The 15,173-nt window shown below is 40.0% G+C and overlaps 1 protein-coding gene across 2 annotated transcripts; it reads left to right on the top strand.

The window, feature by feature from the left end:
* Positions 1 to 6,395: 6,395 nt before the first annotated feature.
* Positions 6,396 to 14,141, top strand: LOC146583159 (uncharacterized). 2 transcript variants are annotated; one of them, XM_085267896.1, is made up of 2 exons: positions 6,396 to 6,641; positions 12,634 to 14,141. In XM_085267896.1, exons 1-2 carry the CDS (start codon positions 6,476 to 6,478, stop codon positions 13,575 to 13,577), a joined length of 1,110 nt encoding a protein of 369 aa, XP_085124022.1. In that variant the 5' UTR covers positions 6,396 to 6,475; the 3' UTR covers positions 13,578 to 14,141. The 2 variants fall into 2 exon arrangements, with proteins under 2 accessions (XP_085124022.1, XP_085124029.1); XM_085267903.1 differs by having other exon boundaries at positions 6,536 to 6,641; positions 12,645 to 14,141.
* Positions 14,142 to 15,173: the final 1,032 nt, after the last annotated feature.

Here is a 15,173-nt window from a genome sequence, read left to right as displayed (position 1 = left end):
TTGAATTAGACACCATACGTAACAAACAAGACAATCATCAACATATCAGTATCAAGCAATATAATAAACAGCCTTTAATGCCTATACAGAGATTATCGAGCCTGTCTTGTAAAAGCAAATATGTTTGGCACAGCAGTGCATTCAGACCATAATTCTGACTGCAAAAGCTGCCTAACAAAACAGGCTAGTTTCTTCAAAAATAAAACTAAGGTGGAAAAAAGAAGCCTTTTTGAATGGCCATATATGGAGCAGGTGGAAAAGTAGTGTTTATATATTGTGCTTCCTTTACACCACCTGAAATCTTTCAGAGTCAGCTGCGGGGGGGTTGAAGGGGAAATGAAAAAGTTTAATTTGTCACTCAGTTTCTTTTTGACGTTTTTTCCTTTGTTTCATGATTCTCTGCTAGTTTTACTTTTGAATGTTTGATCTAAAGGTTTTCTTGGAGTCTTTTGTGTTCTGGTTTCATACTTTCTTGTAAGCATTCGTTGGTTTATGTCTGGTTTATGAATCCCTGGTTTTTCCAGTATAATCTCTTTGTTTGTTTATCTTTCTGCCTCCCCCGTCATTTCCTCTTCAGTCATGTCCTGTTCATATGTCTCACTCCTGATATGAGTATTTGTTACATCCTTTTTTATTTTGATAGTTCCTTGTCCTGTGCGTGTTCTGTTCAGTTTTGCATCCCTGGCTCTTTAGTCTGATAAGTTTCACCTGTTGCCTGTTCTTTCGTCAACCTGTGTGTATATATCGTCTTAGTCTCTCTTTATCTTTCGTCATGTTCCTCATCAAGCTGTGTATCTCATGTTTGTTCCACGGTCTCTTGTTAGAGCCTCGTAAGTTCCTAGTTTCTGCCTGGCCTGAGTTGTTCTGTATTATGTATTTTCTCTGACTTAGTTCAGCAACAAAGCCGCTTTTGAGTTTTATCGTGTGAGTTTGAGTCCTGTATCTGGGTCCTATCTTCCTGCCACAGAGTGCGCACAGATTCAGGTCGAAATCTGGCTAACATGTATTAATCTTTTTTTGACACAAAAAACATTACTTTAAACTAATTTTATTTATTAAAATCAATAACATATTGAATAGAGTTTTATATAATATTGCACAAACATACAACATTATCGACGATCGCTGAGCGTGACCTGCTACAGCTCCCCAAAAGCTCCCCTCCCTTTTAAAGACGCCACTTATTTCTGCCGCTCTGTGCTTGCAAGACAGTAATCGAATATATGATAATCTAATGAAGTAAATACGTCATGCACCTGCTCCAAGCAGGCACGGGCCGGGTAGAGTTGGATCACTTTTTTCCCTTAATAAATAAAATCGTAAAAGTATGGCCACAAGGTCTCCTAATCAAATCTCCATTATTATATGGTCCAAAATGAAACAAATTTTGCTAAAACTCTACACACTTGGTTTGGAGATGGTTTTAAAGTCAGGTTTTTTAAAATATGGTAAATAGACTGGTACTTTAATGGTACTTTTCTACACTGTTTAAACACTCAAAGCACTGACACAATACATTACAAATATCTCTAATATATAAATATATTACACAAATTTGAATATAGATACAGCTGAAATTGAGATGCCCTGCTTATCATCCTGACTTTTTTCCATTTTTTATTCATCCATATCCATCTGTGACTGTGATGATTTCACACTTGACTTGGCAAACAAATAGATTATGATGTCCTATCACTTTCTTGCAGCACGTCTTATAATGTTGTCCTCAAATTGAACCTGGACTTAGTTTTGCACGCAAATAAGTAATTCCTGATACAATCTTTAACTCATTCTTTCCTTTTTTACAGGGAGTCAGTCTATGTGTGTTCTTTCCTTTTTATACTCACAGCTGCAATTAGTTTTAATTTTGGAAAATAAACCTTTGTTCGGCAAATCACAGCTTCACGGCTCATTTTCTTCATTGCTTTCTGACTGGATGCGAATGATGATGGCAAACTTTTCTTTCGGAACCTTCTAATTAACAGTTATTCAATTTGTGCACTGGAGTTCTACCTGTGAAAATCCGGACTTTAAAACACCAAAGCTATATCTGCTGCGAATGAGCCATGAGTGACTGTGCACATGAAAAACCTTAATGATTAATATGCAGAACATGATTGAAAGATCAATTCAGTCAGGGGATTCAGGTGCCTTGTCTAATGAGTCTGCTGAAGAGTAATTATATCTCTGTCTTTGCCTCTGTCTCTTTTTCCTTCTTTAATTCTTTAAGTTTGGGTCTGACCTTTATAAATAAACACTACAGACGAATCGGTGGGGTGAGTGGGTCAGATTGTGTGTATATGCAATAAAAATATTTTTGTGACTGTGGTCATTGTCCATCACAGAGATATAACTCCTCTGAACATATCAAAGAAGTTGCAGGTCGCACAGTTGTTGCTGTGCAGAAATGTCATGTCAAGACACAACATATATAATCTAGGGGAAAAAAACGTTACAAATTTGTACCCTGTAGTTGATATTCTTTTTGAGCTCATAAGTTAAACTGAAAACCTGCAGAAAATCAAGTAATAGTGATTGCTGTGACTTTAAAAAGGGATGAAAGTCTTTCTATTAAGTCAGGCTAACTACCAGGTTACCACAGTAATTTGCTTTAGCTGCCATGAGTGCTGCCATCGAGTTACCTGCAACTAAAACTTGTCAAATAATTTATTATATAGAATTTACCTTGAACTAGTTTTCGTATATGGTAATGTGACAACCTAATATTTTAAAAAATAATCACAGTTTCTTACTAAACACTACAACTGTGTCGCACTTTTAGAGACAATACTGTAAAGAAGTCTTGAGCCATTTTTCAGTTCTTTATATTTCTTGTATGTTTAATAAAGTGGTCTTGAGCTATAGTTCTCCAGGCTTTCTGAGGTCTTTAAGAGTTTTTTCTTTGGACATTGGCTGCTTTTTCACTCATTTTCGCCACTGTACTTGTACCGGATCATTGTCAGAGGATTTTCTTTTTGTTTAAGCCATTTAACGCTGACCTAACTAAAGGGATAAACCAGTGAGTTGCCCATACATAACAGACAATTTGTATGGAGGAAGTCAGGAGAGGGATACAACAGCGACTCTCTAGAGTCATCTGTAAAACACAACGAAAGCTCTGTGAGTCAGTGGTGCTGGAAATCTTGTCAAAACTGATGGAATTATAAGTTGTCCTTCAAAACACCTGGATAACGTTTCCTGAAAACTACAGCTGCTGTATAGAATAATCGAAGAATAATTGAAGGAACTGTGACATGAACTCCTGAACTAAGCTGAAATAAATAAATTAAACAAAGATGTCATACCATCTGTGCCTGGTTCAGGATTGCCTGAAGTAGAAACTGTATTCAGAGATCACTGAATCATGCTTGATGCTCTTATACTACTTTTTGTGAGAGGTGAGTTTCCAGGACGATGAGCTGATGAGATAGAAATTAAAGAAACACTGAAATATGATCTTTGTTTTGTGTGTTATTTCTAAAGAGCCCTTTTGTAAGTGGTTAAGGTTTATTACAGTGTAAACACATGGGACAAAAGGACTGTATGTCCTTGATATGTTTACAATCCCACACGGGTTTTAAAAGACAAATGAGGACTTGTAAATTCCAGCTCTGTCTGATATCTGACCACTCAGACTTGGTGCTAGAACTGTGGCTTAAAAATGGATTTTAATGTCACATTGGCATCTGGCTTGGGTAGATCGAAGTGTGCAGTCTTTGCAGGCTGAGCTCTGGCACACAAAATTTAGATGGTGCCTGGTCTCTGCTCTGCTGTGTGTGGCCCCCCACTGGTATGTTATTGTCTGAGCGTGCTGAAATTGTGTGTTCTAAGCCTCAAGTCTAAACAGACGATATATAGTAGTGGTATTTCTGGCATTTTAAAAAGGTTTGGCAGCTTAGGGACACAATGGGGAGAGAAACAGGAAACATATGATATACAATATAGAATAGGAATTATTGTGAAATAAAGATCCTTGATTACAAATGAAAAAAGTCTGTAAAGTATATTTTAAAGAAATCGTATTCTTGTTTTTTGGAGGATAAGGCAGTTGTATGGTTTAGAATAAAAGTACATACAGTGATTCAAGATTGGGGTTAAATGATACAGATTTATTTTCGTTTGCAGGAGAAATGAAGACAAATGGAAGATAAGATCTAACAAAACAGTGTTTCTCAACTTATGCTCTCTGAATTTTTTCCACGATATGTCTGAAAAAATGCGATAAATCAGCCGTTTGTGGCTACAACGTTGCCCAAGGTAAACCATCTGTTGCTTTGTGTGTGTTGCTGACTGGGAGCTTTATTTGGGAGCAGGCTGAGGGTCGCAGATGCCAACAGACTTAATAAACTGATCCGTAAGGCCAGCAATGTTGTGGGGATGGAGCTGGACTCCCTCAAGGTGGTGTCGGAGAGGCGGATGCTGTCCAAGATAAAGACAATGTTGGATAACACCTCCCACCCACTCCATGACATGTTGGTCAGTCACAGGAGCTCGTTCAGTGAGAGACTGAGATTACCGAAAAGCACCACTGAACGACACAGGAAATCATTCCTGCCTGTGGCCATCTCCCTGTACAACGCATCCACTTAACACACTGTTTGCTGCTACAACTACACATGTTTCTTTTCCAACTATTTATTTATAAGTGACTTATGTATGTATGTATGTATATATATGTATATATTGTACTATTCTTAGTTAGCGTATTGTCTGTCTTGTCTTAATGTTGGTTTAAAATGGAGCACTGTAACAAAAAATAATTTCCCCCAGGCATCAATAAAGCATTCTGATTCTGATTCTGATTCTGATTATTTGGATATCTGCTGCCATCTCATGGTGGACAACTGCAAGAGGAAATCTGGTTAATTACTCGGGCAGGGCGAAATTAACCAGCTGGGGGAAAAAAGTTTGAGAACTCTTTGGATTTAATGGAGATTTTTGATTTGAAAAAGAAATTAAACCTAATTGAAGTAATAAGGGGGGAAATTAACTTTTCATGTCTTTTTTGAATATGTAATCACTCTAAAACAGGATATTTACGAGTTTTAATTCAGGAGATAATCCTGGGTGTGCAGGGTGTAGAGATGTACCTACAGAGAAAAGCATACAAACATTGGTTAGTGATTTGAGCAAGACTGGTGCTTATGTAGCAGCTTTCTACTCAGTTGCTACTGCAGATCTCATTCATGTAATCTTACATATTCATTCAGCACTTTTATCTATACCTAAGTGCTTTCCAACATTTGCACCTGCACTTACATGGACGCTTTGGGAGCAACCTGGGATTCAGTATCTTGCTGGAAGATATTCAGCGTGCCAACCGGAGGAGTCAGTTGATCCACAAATCATCCAATCAGTAGGCAGCCCACTGTACCACCTGAGCCGCAGCTGCCCCAGTTTTGTTGGCTTGATCGTGACAGCATTCAAAGGCCTTAGGTGAAGCATTTTAAAGATGCCAAAATAGAGCACTGGACATGACAACAGCAAGAGTGAAAGTGAAGTTTTAGAAGATGGGAGTGAGAGCTGTGTGGTCTAGAGACTGCGGCATTGACGAAGAGACGGGAAGCTGTGATGAGATGTTAAGAAGAGCTTTTCACTGGGACTGACCAGGATGGAAAAGAGTAAATCAAAGGGAAACTTTAGCTGAGATGGTTTGAGCAAGTGCAGAGAATCGATAATGGATATATTGGATATATCCTGGCTGAGCATGGAGCTGCCAGCCAGGAGGAAAATAGGAAGATCGCAGAGAAGATTTATGGATGTAAGGGAAGGAGAACACGCAGAGGGTTGAGACGACAGGGGTCGGGTGAGATTAAGGAAGGTGATCTGACCTTGCAACCCCTAAAAGAACAGCAAAAAGAAGAACTTTCTCTCTTTCTTTTTAACTTTCCTCTTGATGGGCAGGGGGAGAATTAGAGACCTCTGATATGTAGGCAGCCTGAAATCAAACAGCACTGAAATAGGTGATCAATACAAACATGTACGTCATTTTTTTTCTTTCTTGACCAGTAGGTGGCAATAAAGCTCTATCATGGAAATATGATCGTATTACAGTGTGCCTCGGCAATCCTTTGTTGCCATGTCCTTCTATAAACGTGAATTCGCTTTTACAGCGTGCCATTTGTATTTGCTGCAGACAGCTTCACTGGGCAACTTCAGCATATTTATGTCCTTGAAAGTTCGTATTGCATGATTTAAACTTTTGTTTGTCCGTTTCATGAACATTGTTTTATAGTATAATACAGTCCTATACAATAAAACACACAGTTAATTTTATGGTATATTTGTGATTTGCAAATTACGAAAAGATACGATGATTGTGAGTGATCACGTGGATGTGGTTACACTTGTGTTCAGAAAGTCATTTTAATGTTGACAGTTCTTGGTTTTCTCGCGATATCTGGCAACCCAAAAGCAGCCTTTCACCCCTGAGCTCGTCCAAAAACAGACTAGAGGACTCTTATCGCCCGCAGAAATGTTCAAAACAGAGAAACTAAGAGCTGTGGTCAATGAACGACTGCAGGCGGCTGCCGAGGAAATATTCAACCTCTTTGAAGAAGCTGTAAGAGACTATGAGAAGGAAGTGCTCTGTTCAAAGCAGGAGGTCGAGCAACAACGGCGAAGCCTGGCCGGGTGGAAAGGTAACGGCAGGACAACCCTGAAGCTGCATGGACACTTTGTAGCATCTGTTAAGCTCAGCCAGTGTTCAGTCTTAGGAAACATCTAGTAAACAGTTTACAGAAGCCAGCAAATAGCGCCATTTTGCATCCCTGAAAGAGGGAGGGGGATGCAAAATGGCTGTCAAATGAATAAAAATGAACCACAAGAGGATTTCCTGCATATCTTAACCAAGATTTAGGTTTAAATTTCAGCGCTTTTCATCTCTCGGCTTCCTTGTTTAAAATAATTTGTGTGGTAGCTAGCTTAAAGAATGGAAAAATGAAAAAAAAATAAGCTTTTTCTTTTTTTCATTTTTAAAGATATTATTATGAAATGAACCTGTTCCAAGTCCAGAATATGCTTCACGATAGTGTTCGGTGCTTGGAGACAGCTGATTAGTAGCCACTCTTTTTCCTATAGTGCTCATTGGTTCATTAATTAAACAAATAGTGACTGTACAGAGTAATATCTGGTCATATTATAGTTTCAAACCTCAGTATCAAAAAGGAATTTGACTGTTTTAAGCCTGGTTTATGTATCTGCATCTTTACAGCTGGGCTCACCTGTCAATTAAAGTGCCATATCAACAACAGAGTATCTTAATAATCTAAAGACAGAATCCACCGTACCAACAATAGGCTATTTATAGCATCTTTATATCCTAGCACAGGTAAAGGATTTGGTCTCTATAGCCAGTTTACCCCTTCAGAACATTCACTACTGTCATGGATTTTTGATAACTCATCTATTTAGTAGGGGTGCAATGATACACAAAATTCACGGTTCGGTTCGATACTTTGATGTCACGGTTCGATATTTTTTCGATACAAAAAAATGTTCATGCCTTTTTAATTTGTCATTTATTAAAATTATAAATATATATTTTAACTCAAAAGTACAGTTTTTAAATTTAATGTTGCTGAAACAAAAGTAATTTAAAAAATAAATATCTCTCAGGGCTCTCAAAATTTCAAAATCCCTGGTAGCCCTTCGGACAGGGACTCTTCAGTTTTTGGTAGCCCAAAATAAATCTAAGTAGCCCGAATAAAAAAAGAGAGCAATTTTTTGATTGATGTTTTGTTTCCTGTTTTGTTTCCTTTACAATATTATACATTAAAGTATAATATTGTAAAGGAAACAAAACATTAATCAAAAAATTGTTGAAAAACAAATTACAACATTGTATAAAAATTACAATCATCAACTCAAATACTTGGTTCTAATTGAACAGAAACTTGTAAGAACGGTGTAGGACATGAATCAGTCTGTGTCAGATCCTGAATTTGAAATTTCCACTGAAGTCACAGGTAAGAGACAAGTGGAACCAAGATCTAGGCCATTTGCTTTTTGAAGTTTGCAAAGACTGCTAAATTTTGCCAGTGGTAGTTCACTCTTTGCAACATAGTAGCTGTTCTAAACAGATTTTTCAGGTTTATTTTTAGTATGTTATTTGCAATTGGTGTTTGTTCTGGGAAAGATATTGCAGACTGAGCAATAATGCATTTCTTGCATTTCTCATGGGTTCTAATGGGGGCCTTTCTTAAAATGACTGGTCCCAGTAACAAAGGCGCTTGTCGACTCAGAAATCGAGAGAAAACCAACAACACACCCGGCAGAACATTGTTATTTACATGCACATAAGTGGTCCGCATGTGCGCATTCGCTGTCAAAATAAAAGACGCGCACCAGATAAGAAGTTGCAACGCGCGTTTGTGTCCATATAAAAAGCACTGTTTTTGTCCGCTAGAGTGGGATTTTCACGGCACATTCCGCACCACATCTCTGTGCGTTCATCATTTGTTTGAAGCCAGCTCACCTCCTGCAAACACTTTTCCGAGAATACGCGCTTCTTTTGTGGTTCGGACTCCTGACATTTCTTTGGAGGTGGAGGAACACCAAAGTAGTTGCTTAAAGGAGCTTCTTCGACATCTTTAAGAGTTTTAAACAAATGTCTGTCCTCCTCCAGAAAATCTTATGTATGCAAACACGCGTTGCAACTTCATATCTTGTGCGCGTTTTTTTTTTTTTTTTTTTTATTTTGACTGCGAATGCGCACCTGCGGAGCACTTATGTGCAGCCCCGGTTATATAGCTCGTCATATTGCAGCCACAGAAATTCTTTTGTCCATGAAACCATAAAGCTGCACTTTCTTTTTGCCTTAGTCTGATTTGTCATAACTTTTCCGTTTTGTGGTAAGCTTTTCTTTGGCTGTCACTTCTTCACCCTGACCTGTCTTATTTGGCTCAGCAGAACTAAAATATATATCCTGCTGCTTTTACACACACACACACACACACACACACACACACACACACACACACACACACATAACGGTCAGCGATTCTCTGCGCGATCAACCTCTCATATGTTTAAGCTTGCTGCGGGAGATTTCACTTGTCATGTTTGCATAGTAAGCTAACGATTGATAAGACGATGTCAGAGGAATTGGTGCGCAAATTATCATCACTCACAGATCAGTGCTGTCGCTCTCTATACACAGTTCGCGCGATTGCAAAGTGAAACAAGTGAAAGCAAAAAACAAGCGCAAATTCAAACGCAATTTCAATATGTCACATATTGACAGTGACTCACCGATGCCAATGACATAATTACCCAGCTACATTTCCGAAAGAATGCAAAAGCATTGACATATATTTTTCCTTCCTACAATAGCCCGACGGGCAGGGCAGAGATAGATTTTGGTAGCCCGACTGGAAAAATCGCTAGCCCCGGGACGTCGGGCTAGCGATTTTGCAAGCCCTGTATCTGATTGAGGAATCACTCATCTTTGGAAAAGAGAGTTTATTACAGAGAAATGGCTCTTTCCAAAATAAAAGCTATACTATACGCTTCTTCTGGGCTATATTCTCAGCAGCATATTGTAGCGGGTCAGGGCTGTTCGGGGTTCTGTTTGTACAGTTATGTTTTGTTTATGTTGCCATAGTGACGGGTGACGCCCTCTCGCTGCGACGGTGTGTCCTTCCGGGGTCAGAGGGCGCCCTGTGTGTTGTTGTTGTTGTTGCTGTGCGGTTGCCGCGCTGAGCAGTTAGCTAGCGGCAGTGTTCTTCTGCAGATGTCAATAAACGGCTGAGCTCCCTGGCTAGCTCACGGGAAGCAAGACCAAACGACACCTCCGTCTCCTCCTTGTCTGAGCTCGCCACAATATTAAACATATCAGGTCCCCATAAGGAGAATCATGTGCTAACGGCTGTCTAAATGACTCGGGTAAAGTTTGTAGCATGCATGCTTGTTGTTTTTGTCTGCTTCCACTTGTCTTTGCACTAGGATGATGTCGGTGTAAATGTGCAGTCATATTCGTTGTGTTCCCACTAGAGCTGTCAGCGTTAATCTCGTTGAAATGACGTTAACGCCACAACATGGCAAATCTCCGTTAACGAGCTACCCCTGATCGCCCCGTGCGTGGGGCTAGACGGCTAACACGTTAATGAGCTAACTGCACTAACACACTACTTCCCACCCATGTAATTGAGCATTGCGTGGCACATCCAACATACTGTTTTACTTTAGTCCATGACTCGCTTACCTTCAGGGTCATACGTCACATGAAAACCAAAATAATTCCAAACGCCAGATCTGAATGAGGGTGGGGGAGGTTCAATTTGCCATGTTGCAAGGAGAGTTTAACTTCTGTCTCGCTAGCTTGCCCTGCGCTCTTCCTTCTGACGATGCTGTCTACGTTGAACGCTCAGTGGATCTGCGCTCGACAGTGCAGCCTAGGCGGAGTAGTCGAACGCTGATTCACTGAGCGCTCAACACAGACAGCATGGTCAGAAGGAAAGTTGATAAAATAAATTACAAATTTTGTATTGTTCGATACATATGCGTATCGAACCGAAAGCACTGTATCGAACGGTTCAATATCGATACGAGTATCGTTGCACCCCTACTATTTAGATATTATGGAGGCTAAAATGGAGGAGTGACAGGTGTGCAAACAGACCTGAACCAAACCTGTGATTGTGTTTATGCTGATCGTGCCTTTTGCAGCATTTTTTTGGAATTATATATATCCTGCTGTGAGGTAAAGGCTGTCAACAATGTTTAATGGTCTTTAATTTAGTGCTGAAAAGCAGACTTTAGTGTCTTTGTATTGCATCCATAGATTTTATGGATTCAACTTGCTAACCAACTATGCTTTGCGTTAGTTGTTAACTTAGTACTCTGCCCTCTACTCTAAATAGTTTCATGCCTGGCTCCAAAAAAATCAACATGGTGGGGACACAAAAGTTCCCAGCTTCAATTGTCTCTAACTTAAGATGTCAGCTGAGGTTGGAGACAGTTTCTGAAATTGGGACAGAGCCCCATAGCTGTTTAGGAAAGAGTCATCTTCAAGTCTCAGCTCCTTCTCTGTGGCTCTGACTGTGTGAAAGACCTGCGTCTCCCTGCTCAGAGCCTCCAGCTTCTTTTTCATCATTCTCCTCTTATGCCCCACTGCTTCCCTGAGTGCAGCCAGCTTGGCATCTTCCTCTGTTTGGAACCAGTGAGGCTTTTTAAACTGCTTCTCGGTGTGGTGTGGTGTATTATTCTGAGGATCTGTTGAAGAGACACAGTGGCTGCTGATGGTTCAGGCAGAAGAGTCATGAGTTTTTCAGACTTTAGAGGGCCAGCAGTGCTAGCAGTCTAAGCCCAGGCGCCCACACCCTAATCTCTCCAGCCACAGCCTCTGACTGTTATGTAGGGATACAGAGGCATCCCCATGAAAGCCAAAAAAACCTAATCTTTCCAGTGTGGGTCTACCCCTTTGGTGCAGAGGAGCAGTTTCTCACAGGGATTATACTTTCCACCCCTGCGAGTAAACTCCAGCCCCAGTGACGTAAGCTTCGTCATTATGTAGTTAGCCCCAGAGTCCAAGGAACCAACCAGTGACTTATCTCACTCTACACCACAACAGCCAGATACATCATCACATTCATCATCATCATCAGTGCAGAAACCGTTCCAACCACCAGAGTTATTACAGTCCTGTATTTTCTAATTAGTTGTAATTTTTATTCTAATTTTGAGGTTTTTTAAGTCAGTTTCCAGAAGTTTCGTTTTTAATAGTTTAAAAATGTTCAGTTTTAGTTTAGATTTTTTAGTTTCAGTGTTAGTTTTGTTCTTTTTTTATTATTATTGTATGTAGGGCATATGTCACAGGCAGGATTTAGGAAAATCAGGACATGTATTATAATAAAAACGCAGAACTTTTTGGAAGTAGTTGACTCTTAGGTCAGGTGCCACAGTCTCAAATCTAAACCACAGCTTTGTGCGCTCTCTGAAGTGATTGTTCAGTTTTTCACCTCTCTGCTGATCAAGCACCACATTCTCAGTTTCTCAGCTTTGCTAGTCGGCCAGACTCTGAGTCCTGGTGGTTCAAAGCTTTTTCATTCACATTTAACATGTTTTTGTGCTCTTTTACTTAAGCTGTTTAGCTGGTATGTATGTTGTATACTTATATTGACAATAAATAAATAGTGAAATATGGAAGAATTGAAATGATTTTCCCAATAAACATTTTGCAAAGAACAATGTAATCTGTTTGGTTCAGGAAGCCTCAGATAGAGAAAACTTCCAGTGAAACACAAGGACCTGTTTCCACCTTTCATCTTCACTACTGCATCCAAAACAATGAAACGTGACCCAGAAACCTGTAGTTCTAACACTGTAAAATAAAAACCTAATTGCAGTTTTGATATCACTGCATTTGAAAGTTTATTTACGGTATTTTTGTTTTATCCGAGCTTCATAATAAAGCAGAGTCTTTGCTTTCATATCAAAAACAAGAAATCATCAAGAGAATAAGTTCCAGTGCATCTGTTATTGTTTTATGCAAAAGAAGTAGTAAGATGTCTTTTTCAACAGCAGACTACACGTCATAATTTAAAAATTAAAAATCTGAGATTTGTATTGTAGAGCTTTCTGCTTGATAAAGTGAAAACCTAAATCCATTTTCTGATATATGATGTTGTCTAGTCCCTCTGCAGTTCTCCGTCCAGGAAGATGGTGCTTGCTCTGAGCAGGATCACCCTGAGAAGAAGACAGACCTGTGTGAGGATGACCGAGAGCCCCGGATTAAAGAAGAACAGGAGGTAGAACTGTGGTCGGCTCCAGTGTGTGAAAAGCAGGAAGAGGCTGACACCAAAGACGCCATGTTTAATATAGTTTATGTGGAGAGAGGTGAGGATGGGAAGCATTCAGAAAATCTGGGCCAGACTGTCAGGAATGGTGAGGAAGATCACTCGCCCAGCTGCTCAGCTCGAACTGTTAAACAAAGCTGTGGCGCATCAGAGCCAACCAGCAAGTGTCCATCGAGTGAAATAAGTGATGATGAACAGCAAGACAGTGTAAAACGTCACTCGGGTGTAAACAGTAAGAGAGAAGAGAAATCTGGCGAAACAGTAGAAAAACCTTACACCTGCAGCGTTTGCAGCAAGAATTTCAGGAATAAATCCATTCTGACTCGTCACATGAAAACGCACAGGGGAGAGAAACCCCACAGTTGCAGCGTGTGTGGCAAAAGCTTCATCCAGCGCTCATATTTACAGACTCACATGAACTCACACTCTGGACAGAAGCCGCACACGTGTAGCGTCTGCGGCAAGGGATTCACTCAGGTGGGAAACATGAACGCCCACATGCGTATCCACACAGGAGAGAAGCCTCACAGCTGTAACGACTGTGGTAAAAAATTTAGAGAGAAAGCCGACCTTATCAAGCACATGATAATTCACACAGGTGAGAAACCCTACGGTTGCACCCTGTGCCATATTAAATTCAGTGCCCACTCGAATCTGACTCGCCACATGAAGACTCACTCAGGCGAGAGGCCGTACAGTTGCACGGCTTGTGGGAAAAGATTCATCCGACGCTCCCATCTAATTATTCATATGAACACTCACACAGGAAAGAATATCTAGACTTCAGAAATTACTTGCTCTTTTATATTTTTCTTAAATGAAAAAGATGAAACACAAATGTCATACTGAAAAGTTTCTTTGTGCTATTGTGGAAGAAGACATGAAGAAAGTTGTAATACTGTAGGTGATTTGGTAATGCTTCAGTTGCACGAGTCCAGAGACCGGCAGTGACCTCTACCAACCACCGCTGGTCAGTAAGCGAAAATGCATATCCCTGAAAGGTTTGCAAGTGGTTGCTGGCTGTTGCCAAATAAAATTGGTGGCAAAGAGATGCATGGTGCTGCACTAAAAATAACTTAGTTACTTTGGTCGCTAGAAGACCAAACCAGAAATGGAAAACATTCACTTTTAAAGCAAAGGTTGTGCCGTGCAGCTGCAGCCAACATGTTTCAGTGTTCCAGTTTGCACTTTTAGAGTACTTGGTGACTGCTGTTGACTTTACAAACAACTGTAATGTTTTATGCTTCTATTATGTAATAATTATGTTTTATTCCAGGCTTTCAGGAACAAATAAAATAATCATTCTAACACACTTTATAAATATTTCTGTATGCGTGTGTGTATGTGTGTATATATATGTGTGTGTGTGTGTGTATATATATGTGTGTGTGTGTGTATATATATGTGTGTGTGTGTGTGTGTGTGTGTGTGTGTGTGTGTGTGTATGTATATATATATATATATATATATATATATATATATATATATATATATACACACATACACATATCCAATTTTATTGGAATTCCACGTGAAAGACCAATACAAAGTGGTGTACACGTGAGAAGTGGAACGAAAATCATACATGATTCCAAACATTTTTTACAAATAAATAACTGAAAAGTGGGGTGTGTGTAATTATTCAGCCCCCTGAGTCAATACTTTGTAGAACCACCTTTTGCTGCAGTTACAGCTGCCAGTCTTTTAGGGTTTGTCTCTACCAGCTTTTGCACGTCTAGAGACTGAAATCCTTGCCCATTCCTCTTTGCAAAACAGCTCCAGCTCAGTCAGATTAGATGGACAGCGTTTGTGAACAGCAGTTTTCAGATCTTGCCACAGATTCTGGATTGGATTTAGATCTGGACTTTGACTGGGCCATTCTAACACATGGATATGTTTTGTTTTAAACCATCCCATTGTTGCCTGGCTTTATGTTCAGGGTCGTTGTCCTGCTGGAAGGTGAACCTCCGCCCCAGTCTCAAGTCTTTTGCAGACTCAAAGAGGTTTTCTTCCAAGATTGCCCTGTATTAGGCTCCATCCATCTTACCATCAACTCTGACCAGCTTCCCTGTCCCTGCTGAAGAGAAGCACCCCCAGAGTATGATGCTGCCACCACCATATTTGAAAGTGGGGATGGTGTGTTCAGAGTGATGTGCAGTGTTAGTTTTCTGCCACACATAGCGTTTTGCATTTTGGCCAAAAAGTTCAATTTTGGTCTCTTTTGACCAGAGCACTTTCTTCCACATGTTTGCTGTGTCCCCCACATGGCTTGTGGCAAACTGCAAACGGGACTTCTTATGGTTTTCTGTTAACAATGGCTTTCTTCTTGTCACTCTTCCATAAAGGCCAACTTTGTGCAGTGCACGACTAATAGTT

This window comes from Mchenga conophoros, linkage group LG1 (assembly GCF_057382185.1).
Source record: "Mchenga conophoros isolate Kocher_MC1m ecotype Shallow Benthic linkage group LG1, M_conophoros_male_GT1.1, whole genome shotgun sequence".
NCBI classification, from domain to species: domain Eukaryota; kingdom Metazoa; phylum Chordata; class Actinopteri; order Cichliformes; family Cichlidae; genus Mchenga; species Mchenga conophoros.
Note: the sequence above shows the minus strand (reverse complement) of the source record. Positions and strands in the feature narration are given on the sequence as shown.

Excerpts from the sequence above, each read along its gene's own strand:
- LOC146583159 (XM_085267896.1), top strand. The coding sequence starts at position 6,476 with ATGTTCAAAACAGAGAAACTAAGAGCTGTGGTCAATGAACGACTGCAG. Across the intron at positions 6,642-12,633 it reads AAGCCTGGCCGGGTGGAAAG|TCCCTCTGCAGTTCTCCGTC; the intron begins GTAACGGCAGGA and ends GATGTTGTCTAG.